The sequence below is a fragment of the Chelonoidis abingdonii genome, chromosome 13 (assembly GCF_003597395.2).
Source record: "Chelonoidis abingdonii isolate Lonesome George chromosome 13, CheloAbing_2.0, whole genome shotgun sequence".
NCBI classification, from domain to species: Eukaryota; Metazoa; Chordata; order Testudines; family Testudinidae; genus Chelonoidis; species Chelonoidis abingdonii.
This window is the reverse complement of record NC_133781.1, coordinates 16,079,858-16,106,716: the sequence shown is the minus strand read 5'-3', so window position 1 is coordinate 16,106,716 and position 26,859 is coordinate 16,079,858. Positions and strand designations below refer to the sequence as shown.

At 43.5% G+C, this 26,859-nt stretch overlaps 3 protein-coding genes across 5 annotated transcripts; 1 reads left to right on the top strand and 2 right to left on the bottom strand.

The window, feature by feature from the left end:
* Positions 1-853: 853 nt before the first annotated feature.
* On the bottom strand, positions 854-14,852 carry JMJD6 (jumonji domain containing 6, arginine demethylase and lysine hydroxylase). Its single transcript, XM_032792811.2, has 7 exons — positions 14,465-14,852; positions 12,227-12,615; positions 10,134-10,420; positions 8,105-8,240; positions 6,589-6,727; positions 5,196-5,323; positions 854-3,533 (listed from the first exon to the last, which is right to left on the bottom strand). The coding sequence occupies exons 1-7, from the start codon at positions 14,591-14,593 to the stop codon at positions 3,497-3,499; spliced, it is 1,245 nt and encodes a 414-aa protein (XP_032648702.1). The 5' UTR covers positions 14,594-14,852; the 3' UTR covers positions 854-3,496.
* A 97-nt stretch (positions 14,853-14,949) lies between these two features.
* Positions 14,950-21,655, top strand: METTL23 (methyltransferase 23, arginine). Its single transcript, XM_032792812.2, has 5 exons — positions 14,950-16,919; positions 17,976-18,080; positions 19,079-19,316; positions 20,772-20,856; positions 21,120-21,655. Exons 1-5 carry the CDS (start codon positions 16,809-16,811, stop codon positions 21,286-21,288), a joined length of 708 nt encoding a protein of 235 aa, XP_032648703.1. The 5' UTR covers positions 14,950-16,808; the 3' UTR covers positions 21,289-21,655.
* Positions 21,656-22,625: 970 nt separating this feature from the next.
* Positions 22,626-26,212, bottom strand: SRSF2 (serine and arginine rich splicing factor 2). 3 transcript variants are annotated; one of them, XR_012656928.1, is made up of 4 exons: positions 25,507-26,212; positions 24,780-25,090; positions 23,562-23,674; positions 22,626-23,055 (listed from the first exon to the last, which is right to left on the bottom strand). XR_012656928.1 is itself a non-coding variant. In XM_032792814.2 (3 exons), exons 1-2 carry the CDS (start codon positions 25,866-25,868, stop codon positions 24,787-24,789), a joined length of 666 nt encoding a protein of 221 aa, XP_032648705.1. In that variant the 5' UTR covers positions 25,869-26,212; the 3' UTR covers positions 22,626-23,674; positions 24,780-24,786. The 3 variants fall into 3 exon arrangements, 2 of the variants coding, with proteins under 2 accessions (XP_032648705.1, XP_032648706.1); XM_032792814.2 differs by having other exon boundaries at positions 22,626-23,674; XM_032792815.2 differs by lacking the exons at positions 22,626-23,055; positions 23,562-23,674 and adding an exon at positions 24,382-24,468.
* Between the last annotated feature and the right edge of the window lie 647 nt (positions 26,213-26,859).

Below are 26,859 nucleotides of genomic sequence, written 5' to 3'. Positions count from 1 at the left end.
GTAGGGTGAATTGGTTTTGAAGTGGGCACTTCTGAAGTTATCGGTGAGCAAGTGCCCAGAAGCACTGAACCTTTGTGACTGTAGCACTTGTCCAGTGGGAGGAGCCAGTGCCAGTTTAGAAAGCAGTGTCTAGCCTGCTTAATAGGGGCTTAACCATATTCAGTCATTTGTAACACCTTTTGCAGAAGGATCAAGAGTGTTTTACAACCATTAATTCAAAGTAGCCTCACAACATCCCTGCAAGGTACGTATTATTGCCATTTTATAGCTAGGACATCAAATACACAGAGAGGCTAAGCTATTTGGCCAAGGTCACACAGGATGAAAGTGGTGGACCTAAGAAGAAAACCCAGCAGTCCTGAGTCAAGCTAGCTGGAAAACAAGAATTCTGTTTCACAAAAATGCTGCGATGCACATTCCAGCAGGCTAGTCAGTCCCTTTTTCCTCACTCTCGGCTGCTGAAGCTATTCCACTTCGTATAAATCATAAAATATGCAGCAGCTTAGTGACTGGTGCTATAGACATGTGGTTAGGGTACACACGTGGGATGGAGACCCAGGCTCAAGTCCCTACATCTCATGTGAACGCCTTGGCTATTCTGGGTCTGGCTCTCTGGTTTTGAGTAGGAACTCCATCCTAGACTTGAGGAACCTTCCCAACAATGTTTTCATGAAACCCAATATACCTTTATGCAAAGTTAACCCATTCCAAGGAAGAACATTCGAATAGCTCTACTTCAGAATCCCAGCCCTTGTACCACACTGAATGGCTTTGTGGAAGTCAGCTGACATTACCTTTCCTATTGCTAGTTTCAAATGTTACCTTATAGACCATTCAATACGAGGAGACGGTGTCCATTTTAATTGACAGCTTTATTGTCACACCACTGATCTGTTTGTAGGCATGGAGAAGGGCTCTGCACTCTGGAACATCAGACTGTGGAATTGCTAGAAAAGGAGCAGCTTTCTTGGTAGTGAGAGGCAGGTTGGTTTCCCCATGACAGACTTCATGGGCTCAGGCCCAGACTTTTTTCATACAGTAAAATATTAAGATGAGGCACAGCTGTAACCATGCTGCTGAAGGCAATGGCCCAAACCGCAGCCCCAAGAGCTTTATAATCCAGGTTAACCCTTGTCACTAGGAGGGGGATACCCTTCTAATCCTGTAGCCACCGCAGCCCCCTATCTTGTTCTAAGTGATAGCAGCTGCAGTCTGCTCCATTTTATGAAGATAACATGCAGCATGCAGGCTATGGGCAAGCTGCCAATGTGTGCCCTGAACTAGGCAGACTACAGGCATCCTCGGCCAGGGAATCTGGATGTTTTGACACAAAACCGTCTTTACATCTAAGCAGCCTTAAGGAAGAGTCCCCCTGCAGGAAAAACTGCAGCAGTTTTGAAGAAAAGTCTGCACATTTGTGTTCTATTGCCACAAATGCACCCCTTGAATTTCCTGCTTAGGGACGCACTGATGAGCCACCTGCCTCACACCTCTAAACTCCCTCCCACTTCTCTGCTACATAAAGTGACCAGCACAAAGGAGACTTGGAAAGAAAAGTCTATACTGCTGACGAACCAAGATAAGCAGGGCTCACTTTTACAACAGATTGGGCCATATCCTGAGATGGGAGAGGGAACACAAATAGTAAAGGACAAGTTAAAAATCAACATTCAGGGGGTCTACTTAATACACTGTATACAGAAAATTCACAGTTAAGGTTGCCAGTTTGCATTTTAATTCAGTCACTAGTGCAGCGATTCCCAAACTTTTTACCTCATGCCCACCCATACCCTGTCCACGCTCCCCCACACGGAGCCAGGAGCAGGGCTGCGGCTCCAAGAGGGGGAGATGCAGACAGTGGTAAGGAGGGCCAATGCTGGGGCCTCAGCTTGGGATGGGGGCAGACCCTCAGCCAGGGGCAGAAGTCTTCAGTTGCGGCCAGCCAGATCCCCAGACGTGGGGCTGCCCGCCATGGTCAGGAGCACATCCCCAGGCATGGGGCTGACAGCCAGGATCCCCAGGCACAGACCAGGAGCAGAACTGGGCAGCACTCCCTCCCCACCCCCTTTGGGGGTTGGTCTGGGTCTCAGTCGCACCCCACGGAACGCAACTCCGCACCACTTCCCCCCCAGCTCCCCCGTCCAAGAGGGCATGCCCCATGACTGCAGATCTTCACACTAATGCCTAGGCATTGTGGCTTATATGAGAGAGAGTGCACTGCCCTTCTCTTTTCAGTTCCCTCTCCCAAACAGCAAAACTGAAATAAGGGTGCAAAGAGAAACAGCCCAATTGGCTGGCTCTTGGGTGCAGTGTTCTTTGTATCAGAGCAAGATGGTTATTTCCCCCCTTCCCCCACAAGAACAGCCTCTAAGGTGGCTGGGAGCAGGTTATAGGAAAGCTTTAATGCACAGGCCCTGGTAAATTAATATCAACCATCCTAGCAGATTGCTTGGGGATGAGAGTTTATCTTGGCACAGTGCCACTGCAGCTGTGTGAACCCAAGCATCACCTGTTACTTTAAAATGTTTAAGACAAAATACTGCCCTCTTACTTCCATACTCTTTTACAGATCCCAGAGCAAGTGCTGCTAAGCTCCTAAACACATGACCTCAAAGAGACAGCTGCTTTCTGGGGCTGAATAAAGTCTGTAATTCAGTTATATAGTTTTCCCCCTACATCTAAGCTTCATGGGTAACTGTTGATAGATGGTGACTATCAGTGGCTTCTACTATACAAGAAGCCACCCATCTCTTGTTCCGTCAAGCCCCAATGCTACACCCCAGTGACAGTTTATCTTTTTATACTTAATATGGCAGATACCAAGCATAAGTACATATGATCATTGCTGGTTAAGGTGTCACATCTTTGACTATTTGGGTTTAGTCAGAGTGTATGTAGATGAATATGACCACAAAAGATGCTTCTCACAGGTAGGCATTTCTAGTCATTTGAAGTCACCTCAGTGTTCAGAGTACATAACAGAGTTAGTCTCCCTTCCACCACTCTGGTACAATATCCACTGGATGTTTGTGTAGAGCAAAGGTGCCGAGATCCTCTCCTAGTTTCAGCATGTGCAGCACATGTAAACGTATGACAGTGTCAAAGCAGGGTAGGTTTCTGGATGTAGCTGCTGGTTTTAAAACAGTCCTTTAAAAACAGGCATCAGACTGTTTTCCTTGCCAGCTTCATGAACTGTTAGACACAAGGCAAGTCCTTGCCCAGAGCTGGGTTATTTTCTGACCATTTAGTGCACTTTTTTAGGGGTACAGAAGGACACTAAGCATTCCACAGTCATTTAGACTTGGGAGTGTCCCTCAGTAGTTACCAAGGAGTCATCTTTAGTCAGCACGTGATGGAAGATAGGAGTTTGGATCAAAGTAGCAGTGAAGACTTGAGAAGGATCCTAAGAGTAGATAGGAGCTGAGAGGGGTAGAACAGACCTGGCTGCTAACGGAGCTTCGAGTGGCAGCTGCCTCTAGACGGTTCTTGTTATCTCTCAGGGGTGAGCGTGGCTTCCGCAAGATTCCCTAATCCTGTCAAAAGAAGTACATCTGCCTGTCATGACTATAACTTTTCCTCCAGTGTCACAATGGAAGACAGCAGTCTGCTGCCTCAGCAAAGGACTAAAGGGGTTTATTTTTTGTTTTTGTTTTTTTAACAGAGCTGCTGATGTGCTTGACAAGGCTTAGAAACAATTCTGCTTACATTGATGGTATTCCTCAACACAATTGCAGCAGAAAGCAAATCATGAGCTACAACATAGAAAGGCCTGAAAGAGACATCTGGAAAACAGAGAGGGGCTCTTGGACAAGGTGCTAACTCACTAGTCTTTTGTAATATAGGCCAAATATTAAAATTAATGTTTTCACTGCAAAAGGCTGAAAAAAAATGCAGAAAGGATGGAGCTCTGCAATATAGCTTGCATTTCTAAGAGATCATGAAACCAGGATCTGTGTTCATTACATTCTGCTGCTCATTTTCAGCCTGAAGTCAGAACTGGCTGCTAAAACTGAAATTGACAGTATCATAAGAAGGGATAAACCTCAGCTGGGAAATAAGATACTGGCTCAGTTAACTCCAAACATTTAAGGATAGTTTGGTGTTTTGACTCAACTCCATATGACTTGCCTACTACTCAAAGACAGGAGAAGCTGAGTGCTGTATCACTGAAAGTTAGATACCCATATATACCGAAAGAGCAGACAGGGGCCTACAAAGAGGCTTGGCCAGTATTATGTGCATCTTTCTGCTAATTCATCACAGAGCTTGCAACCACAAGACAGATTCAGAGCAACCCAAGGTCTGTGATGAATTAGGGGATGCATAAATGAACGTGAAGTGGTTGATACAAGCAGCACTTTAGTGTGGTTAACTTGTACCTTTTACCCAAGGGAATCAAGGACAATTGCTCAGAAGCAAAATGGTTTCTAAATCCAGCATTTTGCCATAGCTTTTTAGTAGTAAATATCTCCCAAATGCCCGTTTTTCGATCCTCCTTACCTGGGAGCCCACGGATGGGAGAAAAGACCTTGTTCTAATAAATTCACGCCAAGTGAATTCTATTATTTATTTAAAGCGTCTCCCTCCACAAATCAGCTAAGATATCAGCCTTTGGCACAGCTTCTTTTTTTCCTCTAAGTTTTAAAGCAACAAGGCCTTAGAATGAAGTTTATAATCTGTTAATCCTTACAAAAAATAGAATAGTAGCCAGAACTGAAGTAGTCCAGGCAACAGTGAAGTACGAAAAACTAAGTATACAGTTGCTTGAAGCTTTTCAGTTTGGACAATCAGGTGATCAAGCCTTGTTTTCTGCTGATTATTCCCCCCTTTGCCAATTTACCACACAATTATGCTCCTCAATGGGCACAGAATCTGATATTCCACTTTCCCCACAAAATGCCCCGCTACTCCCAAGTTCATCCCCAGCAATCGGAGCATTCCTTCTATATTAAAAAATGATTAGAAAAAAGTTATAAAAACTGTTTATTAAATAATGTAAAATTTCTCCTTGGCACTTTCTTTTTTAAAGAGAAGATCTTAAATTCCTCCTTGGAGTAGGCCAATCTAGGCAGCCCCCCTCCCCCCACTTTCCCCTTCGCATCCCATGCATGATGGAACAGCTTAACCAAACCCTGCCATCCCTGTATTAAAACGTCTTTTGTTTGGAAAAAGAAAGAGCTGTCACATCTGGTCACCTGGAGGAGCTGCGCTCTTTGCTCACACAATCATCTTGAGAGGTAGTGTCACCGTTACCCATCATGCTGCAAGTCCTTCTCTTTTTCCGCCGATGCATCATCCCTTCGGTCTCAGAGCCAGAATCACACTAAATACAGAGAAAGACAAAATGAATAAGCAAATCAATGCAGGGAAATACAAACCTTCAGTTATTACTCAGAAGATATGACCGTGAACCATACCAGTCACTAATACAGTCACCAGAGAAGTTATCATGCATGTTCTTCTCCGAAGCATCACAATTTCTATACAAAAGCGCATGTTGCATGCCCTGCAACTTACTGCAATACACTTAGGCTAAGATTTTCAGGTATTCTAATCAGGCACCCAAAGGCCCCTGATTTTCAGACTGAGTGCTCAGCACTTTCTGGAAAGTCAAGTCACTTAAGGCGTCTCAAGTTAGGCAACCAAAATCACTAGTCACATTTGAAAAAAAATCTTGGCCCGAACTCTGTGGCCTTGTTCCCCATCTATAAAATAAGGATAGTTTTACTTTCTATTTAAGGGTAGATACAGGTTTGTAAAGTGAATAAAGAGCCTCAGGTGAAAGATGCTGGGCAAGTACTAAACTAGTCAAATTTTCTCAAAGGCTGTAAAGGTTAGTGGGACTCAAACTCACCCTCCTTCCCACTAAGAGTTTTTGTATGAGAATCTCTCATTCAGGTTCCTCTGAACCCCTTAGAGAATTAGTTATGAAATTTAATAAGAGTCAGTTAATAGCTATTGCTACTGAGTGGCAAAAGAAGAAAGTTTGAAGGATGGGAGAGAAAATGAGAAGAATGTTTCCAGGTGTCAGAACGTGAATACTGAATGGTTGGAGAGAGGAGATAGGGTCTACACAAGCCCATACTCACGAGAGTGACAAGGTCTCAAAGAAGTTGTGAGTATATCCACGCAACTTAAAAGCAAGGGAAGATCTGCAAGGAGCTGGAAGCCAAGACAAATGGGAAGCCAGTGGAGCCATTAGAAGATGGTGAAAGAAGCAGCACAAAGTATATTAAGCATAAAAAGACGGGAGCCTGGGGAGCAGAGAGAATCAGGAATGTCTCAAAGCCAAGTTTGTTTCGGCAAGAGGAGTTGGCCACCCCTCACAGAAGACTAAAGCTCTCACCAAGATCCCCACTGGTCCAGTCCTTTGCTTTATACTTGCACACTATTAGCTTTCTCTGAAGTTTAGGATTTAACTTTTCAGTCTAACGTTTATTCAACTGTTACCTTCAAACCCACTTGAGAGTTGGGAGTCAGGGAGACTATGTATTTTTAGAAAAGAAACAGGCAAGACTCCTTTGACAACTGGTTGAAAAGGGTAGTGTAGTCTTGGGATAAGGGTCATCTGCAGTGGCAAAGCCTTACCTCTGAATCAGAGTCTGAGGAGCTGGAGCTAGAGGAACTGGAGGAATCACTGGAACTATCAGATGCAATACCTGTCGATTCTTGTAGATCAACTGAATCAGCCAACACTGCCAGCTCAGGATGCTCTTGTTTTAGGATCCTAAACACAGCCATCATGATTAGCATTTAGAACACAATGAGAAACAAAAGAATGTCCTTGCTTTTATGGATGTAGCATGGTTTTAATTTACACTAGCATACAATCGCAAAATCTGTCCATTGCCATATTAATGCAAGATCAACAGATAATGATTTGCTAGCAAGATGCATCACATAGCATTGTGCAACTTCCTGCACTCTAGCTTTGATGGGTTTTTATATAGTTTCCATAGTTATTTTACCTCAATTTAATATTCTAACACGGAACCTCGAAGTAGAGAATTTTAACAAGGTTTTGATATCAGTAAGGTCCTCCTGAAGGGAGGATGGAATTAGTAGTGATAACTGAGTTGCCTTTTTTTTTTTAAATCTAAAGTGGTTAGAAGTGAACTGTGCTTATATTCAGAGGCTACTGGGTGAGAAAAATACCTTGAATTTAAAGGTTTCCATAAGATACTAGATCTGGACAACAGACATCTCTAGAGATCAGTAAGGCATATGAAGCCTTTAACTTCTAGATTACAAGGCTAAACATGAGCCACCTCGGTAGTGAACTAAAGTTGTTGCTACCTGATGGCTAGTTAGCAGAATCTCAGCTCCTCCAACCAGAGCCTTGTCCATGTCACAAGAACCACATCACAATTAGCCTCACTGGTGGTAGTCTCTGCAGAACTAGGGAGTAAAGGGGAAGGGAGAATAAGATATTCTCACCATAGTAGTTCTCTCTGCAGATCAGGGGAAAAGATACATCCTTTCCAGGAGATAGTGGACATCCATCTCCAAGGCAAACAACAGGACTCCCATCTCCATGCACGCTAACATAAATCCTTTCACCAGTACTAAATTCCCCTTAAATGCTTAGAGCAGCAACTCCCATCACATTGGATCACATATCACCTTCTTAAGAAAATTGTGAAGTAACTGACAGAACATCAAACTCATGCAGCACCAGTAGCACATGTACCACACTTTGGCAATCCCTGACTTAGAGCACTAGTTTACTAACTTACTGCCTCTACATTCTATCATGCTTAGCAAAGAATTTTCAGACTGCATCGTCTAAGTTTTATGCATGTCACTTGAACTCATCAAGTCACCTCCACAAGAGGTGAAATCTAGATCAGATCCTTCCCCAAACAGCAAGACTAAGCTACCAACTCCAGAGGAGGGAGCCAAGAAACGTTGCTGTAAAAAGCAGGACATAGCTTAGAAAACATGTCTTTAAAGTGACAACGCGTTTTTCCCCAAGAAAGTTGTACGTGAGTACGTACTATGAGTGTTATTCCAGCTGCATGTCTTGCTTTGAAAGAAAGTGTTTGGACTATCCCTTCAACTGCCTGGAAATTAGAAATAGGAACAGAATTTACTGCACCGTTACCTGTACCACTTCCTTGATAATTTTGGCCTCCCTCTTACTGTCTTGTGCCATACCACAGGGAAGTTGGTACAGCTGGCAAAGTTCTGTGTGATGGCAATGGTTGTATCGAGATTGAGAACTACGTGCCACCAGCCACCTACAAAATGCAATGCAAGAGCAACTTTTAAACACATTTTTTTTAATACTGTTTAGTTAAAGTATTGTAGATACATCTATCTGAGGTACTTATATGGCCCCTGTCACCACAGTATCTGAGCATCTCACAATCTTTAATGCATTTTCTCTCAATATCCCAGTGCTGTTATTTTACAGATGGGAAACTGACGCACCAAAGAGACTAAGTGGCTTACCTGAAGTTCCACATGACATGTGTGGCAAAGCAGGAAGTCTCAGGCAAGGGCCCTAACCACTGAAATATCCATCCTCAGCAGATAGAATCAGCAATAGCTAATAGAGCCCACATTAAGAGGTGGAGTTGCATATCTATTAATACCTGTCTGTGGTTATGAATTTATGTATATGTGTATATTATAAAGTCATAGCCACAGTTGTACACATCTCATGACAATCAAGTTCAGAACATTACAAGCCTCCATAAAAGGCCTTACTGATACACTTTTATAGTACAATAATACAGTATACAATCAGTTGGTTCAAAAGAAGAACAGATGGTTTAAATCCCTAAAATGAGCAGTTGAGTTTCTGGACCCTAATCGTCACACCTTCATATCAGGAGGTCCCTCCACTCACCCTCCGACATCTTCCCGATATGATGACCAAATACAGAAGACTGCCTGCAAGTTTTTTCCCCTAGCTCTCTTATTCCAGAATTTTCTCCTATACATAAGCCCCTATCGGAAAGCTGTAATCCTTTGACTCAGTGAATCACTCTTCAAGTTCAGCGACAGAACTTTCCAGCACACTATAAGTTAAATCTTCATTTTTGGTTAAGTGGTATTTCTCAGTATCTGGCTACAGACAGCTGGCTTAACTGCAAATGCCACTATGACCCAAGCTGCACAAAGGCCCAAGGTCTAACTGCAGATCAATTTTCACACTTAAGGGAGTTTTTAGCTTGAAGAATTTCACTTTTTTTTTTTTTTCTAAAAATAGAAAATGTTTAAAGTTGTTTTTTTTCCATAAAAGGGTAAAATTAGAGAGGTTCATATGGTCATGTTGTAATCCCATAAAAAAATAAAGCCAGGATTCATAATGGAAATTGATAAGGCTCCAAAGCTTTCTTAACTGAAGACATAATAAGAAGGCACTAAGTACCAAGATTATTACAAGGCACTTTACAAACATGAAATCATCATCCCCATTTTACAGAGAAGTAAACAGGCACAGAAGGGGAGATAAAGGAGTTGCTCAAGCTCACGTAGCAAGTCAGGGAAAAATAATAGAATAGAATTCAGGTGTCAAACTCCCCTGCTCTATCCAACAGATGTGCTCCTTCCCCTCCCAATTAAAGGAGGTGTAAGTCTGCATCAATTTCATAGGAATGCTATGCCCTTTTAATAGAGACACTTTTAGAAGCTACAGCATCATCTTGCATTTGAAATTAAAATTGTGGAAAAAAGAAGATGAATGGGGTCTGTCTGCATCTTTGCATGACTTTTTCCTCATACCTCACAAATCCTGTCATTTATCACACTGACAGTAATCTCAAGAAAACAGAGAATGAGAGAAAGTTACTGGTCTTCAAAGGCCCCTATTCTTCCATGCTTTGATTACTTCCCCACTGCATAGTTTAGTTCAGGATCACTTTCCCAAGCACACTATATGTTGTGTCTCTCATGTCCTGCTTGTTATGCAATCAGTCCCCTGTAACAGGGGAACATATGTGGCATCTATGTTTTGGATATTCAAAGGGCAACACAAAAAAGGTTTGAAACAATGTCATACAGCACAGAGTTTTGGAAAATGGAGGACTATGTAAACAAGTGTGGATACTTTTTCAACAAGGATACATCTAAATACATGTTCTCCCATACTACTACAGATTTCCATTGGAGACAGCCACACATACCTGGTACAAAGACAGTCTCGCCTGGTTTCTGCACAATTTCCAACGGTTTGAATTCAGGAGGCCAGGTGGGGAGCTGCGTCCTAGGGTATATGATACTGAACCAAGTGATCGCCTCATCCTGCTGGTTCCCTCCTTCTTCCCGTGTCACTTTGATCAACTCTCTGGGAGTGCTGGTAGGGAAGAGGCACCAGCGCTTATGTCCGTGGACTAAGGCATTCCAAGCACTGGTTCCCAGAGGATCAATATGAATTCCTGTTCCTGATCGAGGTGGGCCCATTACAAACCATCTGCACATGGGGGGCGGGAAAAAAAAACATCCAGGTGCATTACAAGAAATAATTACTTTCTTCTATGAACTTTCCTTTCCATTAAGCAAGCATGTTTTCCTCCCATTTCTACCACAGCTTGAAATTAACATGGTTCTTTATACATTTCTTTATTTGGCCACCAGAAGCAGAGTTGGCAGCAGAGCACTGACTATTGGGATTGTTAGTTTAATACTGCAGCAGAAGGTGCATAATATTTTTGCCTAGGACCTATACAAATAATGGCAATTGTTTTTGTAATTTCTTGGAGCAAGGGTTTGTTTATATTAAAATAAAAATTGTTCAGAAACCAGAAATTGTTCCTCAGTAGATGATGATTATATCTGTTTTAAGGGCCTAAACCACCTGATGTATAAAATGGTAATTGTGTTTTTCTAAGCTTTTTCCTGGTTGAGAGTAGCATCTATAGATGTTCTGTTCTACAATTCTTGTTGCAATGAGGAACAAACAAAAAACATCTTCAGATAAGGGTTAAGAAGATGAAGTTAAGACAGCTCCCATCACCCACACACTGTTCACTTGTGACTTTCTATTCACCGCTACATCATTTACCTGGTCATAGTTAATTCCCCAATAGTCTCATTGGGAAGATATGCAAGTCATTTTTCTCCACGCAGAAAACTACTGCTTCAAAGGCTTAAAGTTACACCCATCCCTAGTGATCTCAATTGGTCTGGGACAGAATATGAAAATGTACATTTAACAGTATCTAGTATGATCTCTTATCTTAAGTTGGGTTAATCACTACTAGATGTCTACAAGAGAAGGAAATAAATGCAGTTTCTACTTCCTGTGTGGGCAGAAGAGAGATTATGAATTAAGCACTCAAACAAGGGTATTGTGAGTCCTGTTACAATAAGATGCTTTGAGAACATCAATTATGTGCTAGAAATGGCAAATACCTCTGACACTAGAACTGTTCACCTCTCTGACCTACATAGTTGGATTGATGTTAACTTTGTAGTGCAGGTCAGTCCAAATGTGTGTGGGGCATCTAAATTAGCCTTCAGAAAAACCTTCACTACTTTGAGACAAATACAGTTAATTGATAGGCAGTTAAGCTAAAAGCTCTAGTGTAGAAAGGCCTTTAGGCAGAGCTTGTATGAAATATGGAGCTAACAGGAACTAGTTAAGTCCAACCTAAACTCGACACTTTCCTAGGGCTGATCTACATTGGAAACTTACATCCACAACCCTGAGACACGTAGTTATGTTGACCTAACCCCTGGTGTAGACAGCACTAGGATGATGGAAGAATTCTTCCATCAACCTATCAACCGCCTCTCAGAGGAGGGTGGATTACCTATGCAAACAGATACTGTCTACACTGAAGAACTATAACGGCACAGCTGCAGCACTGCTGCTGTACACATTTAGCACTAATCTAGACATGACTTAAAATACTGCCTCCTTCAGCAGGGCTGGGCTTAAGTACAACCAAAGTCTCACCGAAGTCCTAACAGTAAACTTGAGCCCAGTAACATAATTTGAAAATTCGAAGGCACTTTACAGCCACACAACATGGCTCTGAGGTAGGCATTATTCTCATTTTACAGATGAGGAAACTTGTCTAAAGTCGCATAGCAAGCCTGTACCAATAGCTGTTAACAGAACTCAGAAAACCTTACTCCGAGTTTCCTCCTCTTTATTCTGTATTTGCATGAGAATCTTGAGAAATTTATAATCAAAGTAAATTTAGTTTGCTTGTGAGCAACTGACAGAAGAAACCAGAATCCACATCCCATCACCATCCCATGGATACCGTACCTATAAGGTGGTCTGCGCTTCTCTCCTGCATATTGGAATAGGTCATCAGTAAAGAACTTGGGCACTTCGTAGTCTTCCAGGAGTTTCCTGCGCTTAGGGTGCTCTCCGTAGCTGCTGTCGAAGATGTAGAGGGGGCTGTCATCACGTGTGGTCTCCATATACTCTATGTAATATTTCATCTTCATCTTCACAGAGTACCCATCATTGTCCTCACCACACTTGAACTTCTGGTTCCTGTACTTGCGCTTCAGGCGTTCTAGAGTCCACTTCTCTTGGGCAGACCAGCCCATCTGAGCATTTAACAGAACTACAGGCTTATAAGGCTTTTCATAACGCTCAACAAATTCTTCCACCGATAAGTGGAGTGCATCTGCCCTTTCCACATTATCCTGTAAAAAACAGAGAACAGTTGGGAAAAAAGAACTGCAATGTACCACAAACCACCTTAATCACCACAGGCCAAGTTTCTAAAGGTCGGTGCCTAAAATTATGTCTACGCTACAGCTGTAGTACCATACTGTAGACATCTCCTACAGTGACAGAACAAGTTTTTACATTGCTGTAGGTAATCCAACTCCCCAAGCAGCAGTAGCTAGACTGACAGAAGCATTCTTCCATTGGCCTAGCTGCATCTACACAGAGGTTAAATTGGCATAGCTACAGCATTCTGAGGTGTGAATTCTTCACACCCCTGAGTGCTGTAGCTATGTGGACCTAACTTGTAAGTGTAGGCCAGGCTTAAGTTGCATCTGGTAAATTTACGTTGGCAAGCCCTACACTTGCATTCAAATCTAGAGGATATGGAGACATTACACAGAGTGCATGCAACTTTAGGCTTCCCCTGCACAATACTGCAGTGTCAGACCCCAACTGTAATAAGCCTCTGTACCTGCTCCTACACACATCACCATCATCATGAGAAACATAAGCATATTTAAATTTTGCTTAATGCTCTTCACTGTGGAGGTGACCCAAGATCCACTAGGGATAAGGAAATCCATAGCCTGAAGCCTGGCAAACAGTCCCTCTTGCACAGCATTTTACTCTGCTATTTGTGATGTGAGAATTCTATTTCTTCCTCCCCATGATACCATGGGGAAGGGATTTAGAAACTACCTTTGAATTAAGTAGGCATGTCTGTGTTAAGTAAAAATACCCACCACTATGGAACCCAGAGGTTTTCCCAAGTCCCTTATCAACAATCCTGTTTTTATTATTTTGTTTTTTATTATCCGTCCTCTGACTCCCCCATTCTATCTTCCTCAAAGGTTTCTATGCATCTCCCACTCTCCTTTCAGGTCACCTAGTTAAATACTGTAGGAGCAACAATCATGCAGCACTAGGTCAGTTAACCAAATGACAATAGTTTTTTTCCATTTCCAAGCATTTTCCTTTCCTTTAGGCTCACATACTTCCCATTATCTATAGCTCCTGCCCTTTCCCCCTCCACTCATAGTCCAGAATCAAAAACGTGCTTGATGAGCTTCCGGGAAGGGGAGAGCTTCACCAGACCTGAATCCTAGGAGTCATACTCACTGAAGAGCAACACGAGGCGCTCCCTCCCTCCCTCAAGTAAGGAGAAAGCTACTTCTAGTAAGAAGGCAATGTGACGCATGCCAACCCATGTTCTGGCCAGTCCTCTGCTCTTCCACAGCTTGTACAATACCCAGTTTGGACTAAAGCTCTTTGGGCCAGGCCCTGGCCATTTCTTAGCTGCCTTGGGGTGAAGTACCAGCAGCACCTCTGACTGAATAATTTGCTGCCTTCATAGGACTAGGCGCTGGTCTCCCAAGGCAGCCTCCTGCCTTAGGGAACCACAGAGCCGCCTGTCCCCTCCCCACTCCTCTTCATATGGGGGTAGTTGGGGGAGATCTCCCATCTTCCCCTCTGCGAGTTCCCCCACACACCTTAGATGGATGCTCTAGAGACGCGCCAACCCCCTTCTCTGGGTGCCTCTTTTACCTGAGGCATCTCGGAGGAAGGGCGGGGGGCGGGTGGGGCTCCACCGTTCCCTCACCAGAGACCCTAGGTTCTTTACCCCAGGATCCGAGTTCAGCCTGGAAATCCCATTGCCAAGGAACCAACCCGCCCTGGCCAGACCGCACCGTAAAGCCCCCTCCCCTTGGAGCTCGGGTCTGGAACTAGGCGACCCCCCTCCCGGTCGGCCCCACCGTGCACCGCCCCCAGCTCGGGTCTGGCAGGAGCCGACCCCCGGGCTCCCCCCAGCCCGGTCCGCACCGTGCAGGCCGCCGCACTCAGCGGGAAGGTCTCGCAGTAGTTGTGCCGGGTCCAGTCCAGCGAGTCCTTCAGCTCGGGCCGGGCGCTGCGCTTCGCCTCCCGGATCCGCTTCTTGCTCTTGTGGTTCATGCTCGGCGACCCGGGGCCGGGGCCCGCCGCCTCCTCCTCCGCTCCCGGACGGGCCCCGACAGCCGCCTCCTCCGCTCCAGGCCCCAGGACCCGCCTCTGTTCCCGCCGGCGCCACTAGGGAATCCCGGCCCCGGGGCCGGCTCGGCTCCCAACCAGAGCCGCCCGCGACTCCGCCAAACCCGCGGCTTGAAGGCTTCGAGAAATTTCACCCCTACTCCTGCCGCTGCCTCTACCTCAGCCAGGCCGGGGCCCCGCCCACGACCGCCGCGGCGCGAGACTATTGGTCATTGCCTTCCCTTCCGCCACGCGCCCCTCCCATCCCCAGCAATGATTGGCCGCGCCGGACCCGGAGAGGTGGGGTCTTTGCCGCCATCTTGGGAAGGAAACGTCGAGGGGGGGGGTTAGGGTAGATCCCTACTTCACCTATCCTCTTCTCGTGCTTCTCTTCTCCAAATTCCCCCTGGCTGCGCTTTCTCTCTGCTCTCCTTGATTTCCTTCCCTTTCTTTTTCTCTCCACCCTCCTCCACACTTCCACTCACTCCCAGCCCATTGTCCTTCAGACACTTAAATGTACTGAGCAACACCCCCAATCCCTCCCTCCGACTCCTAGGGGAGCTCTCGTGGCTCAGCTTGTCATGCTTTGGGGCTCTAAAGGGTTAAAAGGGGGGGGTCTGCAGGCACTGGGAACACCACACTGACAGATTAGCTTTTACCTTTTGTAACATCTGGGTTTGTGGGGTTTTTTTTGTCTATTGTATTGTTTTCATTGGTTCAATGACACGCAACATGGTATTTTCAGTGTTTATATTTTGTGGGTCTTAACTGAAAACAAGTCAGAAACATAAAAACAAACTAACCTTTTTCAACAAGCAACTTGTTTCATCATGTTTATCATCCCAATAAGAATAATATTTATTTGTGCAAAGCTCCCAAACACTGGGTTTTTGGAAATTGAGACTTCTAATAAAATGAAATGATGGAAACCATGGTAGATCCTGAGATCATGGGTTGCAGGAGGGAATTCCAGACAGTTCCATTTAACAAATTTCAAGAGATAGTTTTAAATCCCACTAGGTGGAAATACATTGAGTTAATTTAGGGCAAAATTGTACAGTGTTAAAACACTGCCCTGGTAAAAGACCCATTGAAGTCAGCATGAGTTTTAATGAAAGCAAGAAAAGGCTTTCTGTCTCCCACATGATTCCACTAGGATCAGCAGTTTTCAACCTTTCCCATTTTGTGATCCCATGTTACAAGAGAAAAAAAGTTTCCTAATTCTCTCTCACCTACTCATGAAGAAAGGTAGAGTGGCTATGCCCCTCAGCTTGGGCCACCATTTCTTAAATAAACCTAATTTAAGGCTTGATCCTACAGATTTGCTCACTGGAGTAAAAGACTTCCCACATGATTAAGTGTCACAGGATCAAACTCCTTAATTATTATAGCTTCCCACAAACTGAGACAGTAACTCTTGAGGGCATGTATTTGTCTAGGGAAGAGGTCATCATACACAAACAGCTCATTCTGCCTCTCAACAGTGCCTAGAAAAAATCAGGACCACAACACTGCAATAATCTTTGGGTCAAATCCTGCATTCCCTATGCCTGCAAATTGCCTATGGACTTCAAAGGGAGCAGGATCAAAACTCAGAAGGTTTAGTCTGGCTTGGGAGTACAGGATTTGGCCTTCAAATGCCCACTGCAATTTAAATCTTTGCTGTTTTCATAAGGGAAGGAGGAAGTGGTGTGGGCCTGGATACTAGCCCAGAAATTTGCTGTGCTTTATTCTCCTGCAAGGCATAAGGTGATGTTATCGGGATCATCCCAATATTAGGGGCCTTGTCTTATATGGGCAACTATACCTCCCCCCCAAAATCCCAATTTGTCACACTTGCTGTTGGTCACCCTAACTGCAGAGTTAGGCTGCAGCAGCAGACTCAGATCACCTAACCCGCTGCTGAGGAGGAACTAGGAGACTGAGGGAGCTGATTAAGGGAAGGAAGTGGGCGGACCTTTTTGCCATTTTATCTTCCCGGATCTCAGACCCTCTCAGCCAGCTAACGATGGTTGGACCTTGACAAGACGCTGCCTTAAACGTTCTTGCCTGTGATTGGTCTGCTTTGGTGTCAGTCAGCTCACGGGTGAAGTCAGCAGAGGGGAAGAGGTACGTGCCTTATTGTAGCAGCAGCAGCCGCCTGGCTAGAGAAGTGGTTCCAATGTGCGACGGGGGTCCGCGGTTCAGTGCCAAGGAGTACAGGTTTGCGGAAGAGCAAGACGAGCAAGAAACAGAAGAGCCGAAGCCAGAGCTGGTGGTGCTAATTCCTGAGGTGCTGATACGTTTACACCTGTAGCCCTTCAGTTCGTCGTGAAGCCTGATTTCCTTCCTCCCCTGATGGGGGCCAGGAACGCTGAGCCACGTGGGGATGGAAAAGAGAGGCAGAATTTTTATATATATATATATATATATATATATATATATATATATATAACAAAAAGGCTTATATCTTTGCATTCTTTACCTGGATTTCTTTAAGGTGCCACCGGGCTCCTCATTGTTTTTGTGTATACAGACTAACACAGCTATCTCTCGGATACTTGGAATCATTGATAAACTCATTTCTTTTGAGTGTGTAGACACAAAGGGCCTTCATTTTTAAATTGTGAAGCACTGATATAGACATAGATAATTGGGTCTAAAATGCACTGAATCACCATATCTAGGCACAAATTGACTTTAACAGGAGTTTTGCCTGAGTAAAGAGAGCAGGAGAGAGCTTTCACCAAGGAAAAATGGGATGAAATCAAGAAAAAGTAAATATAGGCTAAATGTCAGATTACAAATTTTAACAAAGATTCCCTTTGATCCTAAATTCCTTACTGTGTGCCTAGCTATGCTCTTTTGCTGCAATAGGACTACTTAGCTGAGTGAAAATTCCAGAACCAGACCATTAGAATGTGGAATAATATCCCAAAACAAGATGATAGAAGTGTCACTGCTTGATGTATTTCAAATGTGCACTGGTAAAGCAGAAGACTGCATGCTTAAATCTTTACTAGTCTAGAAAAGTTAACCAGGAGGGTGAGGCAAGAGCCTTTGCTAATCAAGTGGGAACGCTGTAGCCATGTGGAAAATAGCTCACTTAATTGTAGGGATGTACACTTTGTTTGAATTACATATGAGCAGAAAATAACAGTAGGTCAATTGAAGTAGGGATAGCTCAGGATCAGGCTCAAAATGAGTGACCAAAGCAGAACTAGAGTAAAAATGAACTAATGTATCTTCAGATTGTATAAATCTTTAGCCTTTTACTAAAGATTTTTTGGCCTCTTTCGAAGTGTTTTATGGTGCTGCCAAAGATCACAGAAGGGACTTATTGTTTCAGGTCCTGGATTCCCAATATGGCATGTACGTTTGGCCCTGTGCCGTGGTTCTTGCTCAGTACCTATGGTTTCACAGAAGAATACTACCTGGCAAGAGAATTTTGGAGGTAAACGTAGTCTCGAAAGATTTTTGATCATACAAACTTACCTTTAAAAAAATGAGTAGGCGCATGGTTACTCATTAACTCTCAATCAGTTTTAGTTCTGATTTCCTTTTTTATTTAGAAGCAGCAAAGAGTCAACAGACGTATTGGAGCATGAGCTTTCGTGGGTGAATACCCACTTCGTTGGATGATCCAACGAAGTGGGTATTCACCCACAAAAGCTCATGCTCCTATACATCTGTTAGTCTATAAGGTGCCATAGGACTCTTTGCTGCTTTTACAGATCCAGACTAACAAGACTACCCCTCTGATGCTTTTTTCCTATTTCTGCTTCAGTATTAATATAATTCTAGATGATCCTACTTCATGATCTGCCTTTTGGCATTTATTTTCTGTTCTGTCCATATGTCTTAAAATGGTCTAACCTCTGATCCAATTTATGTCAAAAAATTACTGTGGTAACTTTTTTGTGGTTGGAGATTCATAAAACAGTTTGCAGGTTCTTTTGGTCAAACATTAGAAAAATGCCTAAATACTCAAAGGAGTGATACAGTAAAACCATAATTAAAGCAGATATTTTTGCAGGCTGATTCATGGAAGCAGCAGTTAGGAGTAGCCATTAAAGGAGATTCTTATTAAATATAAGTTTTGCTCATTTATGAACTGCAGGATTTATCTTTGTGAATAACACGTTTAAGCACGTAGGATTCCATCCACTTCACTATATTTACAAGAACAGAAACAAGTAAGATTCATGACATTCTTCAACTTGTATCTGTGGTGTGCCACTGCTGCTACAGATCAAATACAAATGTCTTATTCTCTTGAGCAAGGGCAGTTCGGAGGTGAACATGTAGTTTTAGTTACTATGAATTCAACTAAAGAATGGTATCGTTAAACACCTTGAGACAAGATACAGAATATACTCCCTCATCCTTCACTTATCCTTTGCATTAAATATAATTTATGAATGAGATTAAAGTCTTTTTTATTTTGTTTAGATTGGAGCAGGCATGAGCCTACCTGGTATAGTAGCTGCTAAATGTGGGGCCAGAGTGATACTATCAGATACTGAAGAGCTGCCTCAGTGCTTGAAGAACTGTGAACGAAGCTGTCGGATAAATAACCTTCTAGGGGTACACATCATAGGACTCACATGGGGCCAAATATCTCCCAGTCTGCTCTCTCTGCCTCAAGTAGACATTATTCTGGCCTCTGATGTATTTTTTGAACCAGAAGGTTAGTGACTACTCTTAAGCAAATAATGTTATGAATGTATGTAACAATAAGCTAGAGAAAGTGAAAAATAAAGTGATAGTAGTATTTAGTTATGGGAGTATCCCCAACTCCACCTAGCAGGAAGTCACTAGACACACCCTGAAAAGTTTGTAGATGTAGCTGTTTTAAACACTCCAAAGGAGTCAGAACTGTAACCGAACAAAATTTCCAGACTTCAGTGAATGCTTAGGGCTAGTCTACACAGGCAATGCTCTCCCAGTGCTCTGTAGACAAGCCCTTAATACACACACAGGCAGTCACAAAATCATTCATAAGCAGCTCAATAGTATTAATAAAAATCCATTCCATGCTCTTCTTACTATACACTATTGCATACCAGAAGCAACAACAGTAGTACAGTTAGCCTCACAGGGTGCCCTCTGCTCATTGGGAAGGAAACCGCAGCCCTCCACTCACTGGGAAGGGTACTGTGCAGCCCAGGCTGGCTGGAGTTAATTGCAGCTGAACCTCCCTTTTTTGCCAGCCTGGATTTGAGCAGACAGGCTAGTGAAAGGGAGAGGCCATTCATCGAAATCCACAAGCCAGACCGCCCCCCTTAACCTCCCCAGGATTCAATTTCTGAAAACACCTGGGCAGCTAAGCTAGGGGAAGGAGTAAAGGGTAGCTGAAAGCAGGATAGCTCCCCTTTGATCAAGTAGTAAAGGCTTCATTCCTGGAGGCACACTGCCCCCGTGGGGCACATGCCCGTCTCATCCCACCTTCAAGCAGCCCTGGAATACCATTTATTCTTCTGACATGTTCAATTGAGACAATGACATGGTGTGCAACAGAATGTAGTGAGCCTGAAATGGATTTCATTAACACTGAGCTACTTGTGAATGACTGATCATAGATAGTGATGTTCAGAGAAAAGTCAATTATTTGCAGTGAAAGTTACTTGATTTTGCACTGGTCACTTTGACACTTATTTTCTTGCTAGGGAAACCAAACCATCACTAAAGCTAGTGACAAAAGTTGTTAAGTTGGCAATGGGATTTCAGAGGGAAACAAATTGTGACTGGCATTAAGAAAACATTCCCTAATCAACTGCAAATGAATGCATATTGAAGAAAGTCACTTCTGGGTATTTGACTTTAGTAGTTCTGTGGGAATAAAACTCATCTTTATAGGTTCCATGAAGATAGATCAATTATTACAAGAGAGATGGTCAAAAAAGCAAACAAAATATTGAGATGAAAATACTGAAAGTTAATGGCAACTTTAAAGCTAGGAGCAATCGTGTTCATTTTCACTTATATAGAACAGTTGTCCTAAGGCTTACTGAAGAACTATGCTCTAAATATAGTCTTAAGAATTGTAGCTTTTTGAAGTTATTCTAATCATTAGTGCATTATTTGCCAAGGCATATTTCAGCATGCACATAGCTCAAGTTGTTTATTTAAAATCTGTATGCAGATTTTGAAGATGTCATAACTACAGTGTACTTCTTGATGAAAAGAAACCCAGATGCTCAGTTCTGGACTACGTATCAGGTCCGAAGGTAATTTCAGGAGAAACTAACTTGTTTGGATTTTGTCTTAAGGCTCCAAAGTCAGGCACAAAGGGCAGAGTTTTGACAAAGAAGGCCTTAAACCAGTTAACAGAATAAGACAAACACATGGATAGCTGTGCAGTTAAGCTTTTTGTATTTTAAAAAGTTTGTCACTCTTCTATAGTTACTGGGCTTGTTCATGCACAGTAGTTTAATGACAGAACAAGCACTGAACTTTTATCAAAACAGTCCATCTGACATTTCTTTTTCAGTTCTGACTGGTCTATTGAAGCTTTGCTGTACAAATGGAAGTTGAAGAATGTCCATGTTCCCTTACGATCTTTTAATGCTGACAAGGAACAATTGGCTTCCTCTCCTCTCCCAGGAAGACATACCATTGAAATGATGATCATTTCACTAGCAAGAGCGAGCTACACTTAAATTTCTGCCAGTTGCTGCTTCTAATTCAAGAAAGTACCTCAGAAAACTGACTACACACCACCTCAAGCAAGTTTTGGATGGAAATGCTGTTTATTTGTTTGGGGAAAATTAATGCCACTTGATCGAGATGGGGAAGCATTTGGTTACCACAAAACAGAATGCATTTCCTCTACAGACCCATGCTACTAAAGTCATTTATCATACCCCTAATGCCTTTAGTGTAATTCTTGTGAAAGCAGGTATATAAGTACAATTTTAAACAGAATTATTTCATCTTATCTTGCATCACATGAATAAGATCTGTTGAAAGTAAGTGTTTGGTTATGACTTTCTTCTAAAAAGTTGTGTTCACACCTAGAGAATAAAATTAAGAGGATTTTTACATATACTTTAATTGCATCACAGGTATAGGAGAAAAACTGAAATTCTGGCAAAACATTCATGTCTACAAACTCTAGCTTACCATGCTGACTATTTATAATGGCCAGGTTGTGGTATTCTTCAAAGTTCAAGTTAGGGACTTAAATAGTAACTTTTATGTAATAGTCCTTACCTGTTTCCCGCTTAAGAGCTAAACATAGTGAATTAACAATTTAACTTTAAGGGTCTGAACAATGTCCATTTTATGCAGTCACCCTTTCTGTATTTAGTAAGATGTAATGATATGAATAGTACGATTTTCCTGGAACAAAGTTCTAGTTTAGTGGCTCACAATTTACTTTAGACATCTTAGTATTAGATAGACAATTTTTTAGGGCAGTTACTTCCATTGACATTTGTTCTGGAACAAGTGCACCTTGTTTCTATTTAGAATAAGCACTTTCAAGACTGCATTAACTTTAAAAGTGTAGACAAGCCCTCATACTCATATCCCTGTTAAGTCTGAAGATTAGGTAATCAAGACTTTCAATCAGAAGTGCACTGAGGCAGTATTTTGATAAACAGATGGTTTTCTATGTAGTGTTTGCAGGTTGCAATTACAATTCCATTGCTGTCTAGCTCAAAAATACTACCATTACTTCTCACAAGATTAGCTACCTTCATTTTTAAGCTGGCACAAAGGCAAATCCAATGTTCTTTAACAAACAGGACTTCAAGCAACCAGGTCTGCCACTTGGCACCTTGCCTAAACAGTCAATATTTAAGGTTTGTATTGTTCAAAAAGAAATGTTTGTTACTAAGATGATATACTAAACTTAGTATTGAAACAGCTACTCCCTGTTGATACAATTTAAAGGCAATAGATGGTAATAAGTTACTGAAAAGAAAACAAACATTCACAATATAGTTGCTGAGATCTTTATAAGCTAAAAATAAATGCTGACTCAGACATTAGATTGAGAAAACTTAACACCAAGAAAAATGTTTAATAGTAACTACAGGGACAGTGGTTATAGTACATAATGTCATAAGCAAAAGATACACCAATCAGTACTTACAAAGGAATGAAACATTTGCTCTTAACATTACATTTCTTATATGCAAGTTCATAAAAGATGGTAAGATTTACCATTCTGGAAAAATAAGGTGTGTATATCATCAGCTAGATGTGCTCACTGTATGCTCCATTATTTTTATGCAAGGCCCGGGTGACTGGAAGTGCAGTTGTCAGGCATTTTAATTAACTGGACAGCCATTTGTTTCTGCACGACAAGGCATCGTTACACAGGAGCAATCAGGAGAAAACAGGAAACAGCCAAGCACTCTGCACTGCAACACGCCACCTTAACAGCTAACCAGCATTACTCAACTGCTACACAACTGCGCCTAGTGCACAAAAATACATAAGAGAAGAGATTAGAATTGAGTCTGATAAAACAATCCTTTCAAAATCAACTGTCACCTGAAAAGTTTTATACAAATTTGGAATAGACAATACTATTTAAATTCAAAGTAAATAGCATTTACAAGAAGTTTACATCTGAAGAAGTTTTGCAGAATTTTATTTAAGGAATGAAGGCAAATTGAGAACACTTCCTTGACAGTCAGTTACTCAGTATGTAATGGTTGCATGTTTAAGCAACATGAAACTTGAGGCAACAAATTAAGTTACCAGTTTTTTTTAAAAGTCAAACAAAAGCCAGCACTATATAAACAAAAATGAAAATTTACCTCAAATATCCAAGCCAATAATGAAATCGGTAGTCGTTCACTTCACTAAATTACAAGAAATTTGAATAACAGCAACAAAATGGCACATAAAATGTAAAGTCTGCCATTTGAGGCTCAACTTAAAACAAGTAAAAAGTTAAACAAAAATGTTACAAAATAACCTTTTCAACAGCTGGTTGCTTGTGCCTGGGGTCTCTCCAATGGACTGAAGATTCATAGGATCTTTTCCCCCCAGAGGCGTTCTTTATGTAGGTTTCTCATTTATCTGATGCATCTAGGTTTGAAGAGAGAACAGTTCAGCCACATTTCCACCATGCACCTTCCCAATTACGTGGATGACTTCAAGTATGCTTCTGGTTGTGATTCAACTGGCCTTGCCTAATTTAATTAAGTTTTATTAAGGATTATGTATAGTGCTTCCTCTCCCTCCCCCTTTGTCACCACATTACCTCTAATTCAAAGGCCAAATTTGAAATTCATAGATGATAGTGAAGAAGCATTTAATAATCACATTAGTTTAAACTCGGAGTTAGTGAAGAGCAAGCATCAGGCTGTAAATCACACACTTAACTTGAATTCAGCCCATATAAGAAGTTATAGAAACTAATATTGTGTAATACTTAAAGACTTAATTTTATCTTCCAACTGGCATTCAATACAATCTGAGACAGTATCACTAATTTTAACATATAATTATTTAACCTTACAGCTATCTTAGGCCCATTTCCATTTTAAAAACAGGACCAAACAGTTTGAGGGGTTAAAGACACACTATCCTTTCCCCACCCAATATATCCATAGAAGTCTCTAAAGTTCATTTGAGGAAAAACTAGTTTCCATTTTTTTATTGCATTGCATTTGCCACTTCTATAAGAACTTTTTTTTATCTCCAGTCAGTACAATGACCACTGAACTGATGTTCCATTATAAAAGGATAGTGCATCTTTAACTTTTAAAGACAAACCTGCTCCAATACACGCCCACAGAAACTGGTCCCTGGAGGATCAGCCAAATCAGTTAAAATCTGCAATACTGGCCAATATTCTTTTAGCAAACAGGAGACCGCAGCTTTAAAGGGGAAAATGCAGATGTTGGATAAAAAACAGCAAGAAATAGTCATTTTCATTAATAGGTTGCGTCTCATACAATATTTCATTAAAAGCAAACCATTAATCTCTCAACAAAACAAAAATATGTCTTCTGCAAAAAATTATTTCGCTAGCCGAATAACTGAAAAGTCTGCTCAAAAAGGTAACAGTGTCTCCCATTACCAGTCACTTGATTCCGGTTGTTAATATTTTAAGAACTATCCCGATACACCCCACTTAAGGGCTATTACGAAGTAACATGCAAATTGCATAGAGTTCCAACTACATTACCATTTTCCTAAGAGGATACAGCGCCTTCCTCTTCGGGAGATTTGGGGGGGCTCTTAGACCTTGATCTGGATTTAGATTCCCTCTTTGAGACTGGTGGAGGGCTTCTAGACCTGGATCTGGACCTCGACCTGGATCGGGATCTGGAGACGGATGACGACTTGGATTTGGATCTCCTGGCAGACCTAGACTTAGAGGTGGAGCGAGATCGGGAGCGTGTGCGAGATCTGGACTTGGACCGACTGTAGCGGGATCGACTGCGGGACCTAGAGCGGCTCCTGCTCCTGGATCGACTACGGCGGCGTCTTCTGGGGCTAGAATATTAAAACCACTCGATTAGACGTGAAAAAGACGTGACGCGCTGGGCCACTCAGGGTGGAAGTGGAACAGGTCTCTCCCCGCCCCCGGCGGTTACAAGGCACCATTATTCGGAGGAAACGGCCTGAGGCTGAGCCTACCATCCACCCCCCCGAACACTCCCCGGCGCCATGGACACCACGTGGCTCTGTAAGCCTGCGTTTTCGCGCCGATCCTGCCTTCCCAGCCAGGAAACACCCTCCTCCATCGCGTCATGTTGGGGCCACTGGCTCCCCCAGGCTGTACCGCCGCTGCCCCTCAAACCCATGGTTCCTACCCGCAGTCCTGCGCCTCCCAAGTCCTCTATAGCCCTGGGAAAGCAGCATTCTGCCCCTCCCCCCCCCCCAACACTCCTGGCTTGCCGGGCTCTTACCTGCGGCTGCGGCGTCCATAGCCGCCACCTCCGTATCGGCGCGGCGGCGGTCCCCGGCGGCTGTGATGTGAGTCCGGAGGTCTCCCGTAGCGGGCCATCTGCACGCGGAGCTCCCGGCCGTCCAGCACTGCGCCGTCCATGGCGTCCATCGCATCCTCGGCATCGCGCTTGTCGTGGAAGCGGACGAAGGCAAAGCCGCGGCTCTCCTTGGTGTAGCGGTCCCGGGGGATGTAGACGTCCCCCACCCGCCCGTACTTCTCAAAGACCCGTCTCAGTGTGTCTGGAGACGTGCGGTAGGTCAGGTTATCCACCTTCAGGGAAGTCATGCCCTCCACATCAGGCGGGGGGCGCCCGTAGCTCATGGCGGGCAGAGGCCCCCGAGGGGCGGCGCGACTGAGGAGAGAAAGCTGGCGAACAGATCAGGAGAGTCAGTAGAGGATTTGGCCTGGGAGGACCCTCAAGCCAGGGAACAGACGCCGAAGCGGGCCCCGACCTTTAGGTCAGAAAGGTGGAAGCTCCAGGCCGTGGAATGAGACCGCAGAAGATTCGCTGGCTCTGTAGAAGGGACAGACGGGCACCCGAGGCCGGGGGAGGGGGGAATGGACAAATGCAGCACAGCTACCACGCGCCTCTCTTCGCTGCTACTAGCAAATGAGCGAAGTGCAGCCCGCACTCTCCTACTTAACGCCACAAAATGGCCGCTTCTGACCCGGAAGCGAAGCGGACCCGCGCGCGCGACCGCCGGGCTCTCTCCGTAACCAACATTTTCAGTTCATTTTTTTCACCCCTTCGCGCGTTTTACAGAAGCGGCCGTGAAACATCCGTGGCTAGTCCACCTCTCAAGCAATATTTCGGCGATCCTAGAAAGTGGCGGTTGGGGCGGCCGGGCCGTGACCCCGGAAGGGATCGGCTGAGGCGGGGAAATTTTGAACGAAATGTGGCCCGAAAATCGAGACAAAGATCGAGGGTGAATGTTCGTCCCTTTGGGAAAGGAGGAAAAAAACCCGAAAACGTGAAATTTCTGGGAGGAGCCTCCCGTGGCGAAGTAGCGGGGAACTGTTGAGGAAAGAAACGAGTCAAAATGGCGGACGATCAGCAGAAAGGGCTGGTGGGTGTGAGGGGAAGGGAAGGTGCGAGCCGGACTGTGTCATGTGTGAGTGACAGGGCCAGAAACATAGGCACAGGCGGGAGGGAGCTGTAACGAAGTTAGATACAAGCTGGGCACATGCCATTGACTTGTATCGTGGGCTGATCAGCTAGGAACCTCTCACTTCAGCGATAATGGGGAGGGTAGTTTCCTCTCCCACCATGCACCCTGTAGGCCCGTGCTCACCCCGTCATGTGGGATGGGAA

What these genes read in the sequence shown, in the direction of transcription:
- SRSF2 (XM_032792814.2), bottom strand. Translation starts at nt 25,868, where the DNA reads ATGAGCTACGGGCGCCCCCCGCCTGATGTGGAGGGCATGACTTCCCTG. An exon ending in TATGGACGCCGCAGCCGCAG is followed by an intron (nt 25,091 to 25,506) that starts GTAAGAGCCCGG and finishes TTAATATTCTAG; the next exon opens with CCCCAGAAGACGCCGCCGTA.
- METTL23 (XM_032792812.2), top strand. Translation starts at nt 16,809, where the DNA reads ATGTGCGACGGGGGTCCGCGGTTCAGTGCCAAGGAGTACAGGTTTGCG. An exon ending in TGTATTTTTTGAACCAGAAG is followed by an intron (nt 19,317 to 20,771) that starts GTTAGTGACTAC and finishes ATCTGTATGCAG; the next exon opens with ATTTTGAAGATGTCATAACT. An exon ending in ACTACGTATCAGGTCCGAAG is followed by an intron (nt 20,857 to 21,119) that starts GTAATTTCAGGA and finishes TTTCTTTTTCAG; the next exon opens with TTCTGACTGGTCTATTGAAG.
- JMJD6 (XM_032792811.2), bottom strand. Translation starts at nt 14,593, where the DNA reads ATGAACCACAAGAGCAAGAAGCGGATCCGGGAGGCGAAGCGCAGCGCC. An exon ending in TGAGTGCGGCGGCCTGCACG is followed by an intron (nt 12,616 to 14,464) that starts GTGCGGACCGGG and finishes TGTTTTTTACAG; the next exon opens with GATAATGTGGAAAGGGCAGA. An exon ending in AAGCGCAGACCACCTTATAG is followed by an intron (nt 10,421 to 12,226) that starts GTACGGTATCCA and finishes CCCCATGTGCAG; the next exon opens with ATGGTTTGTAATGGGCCCAC.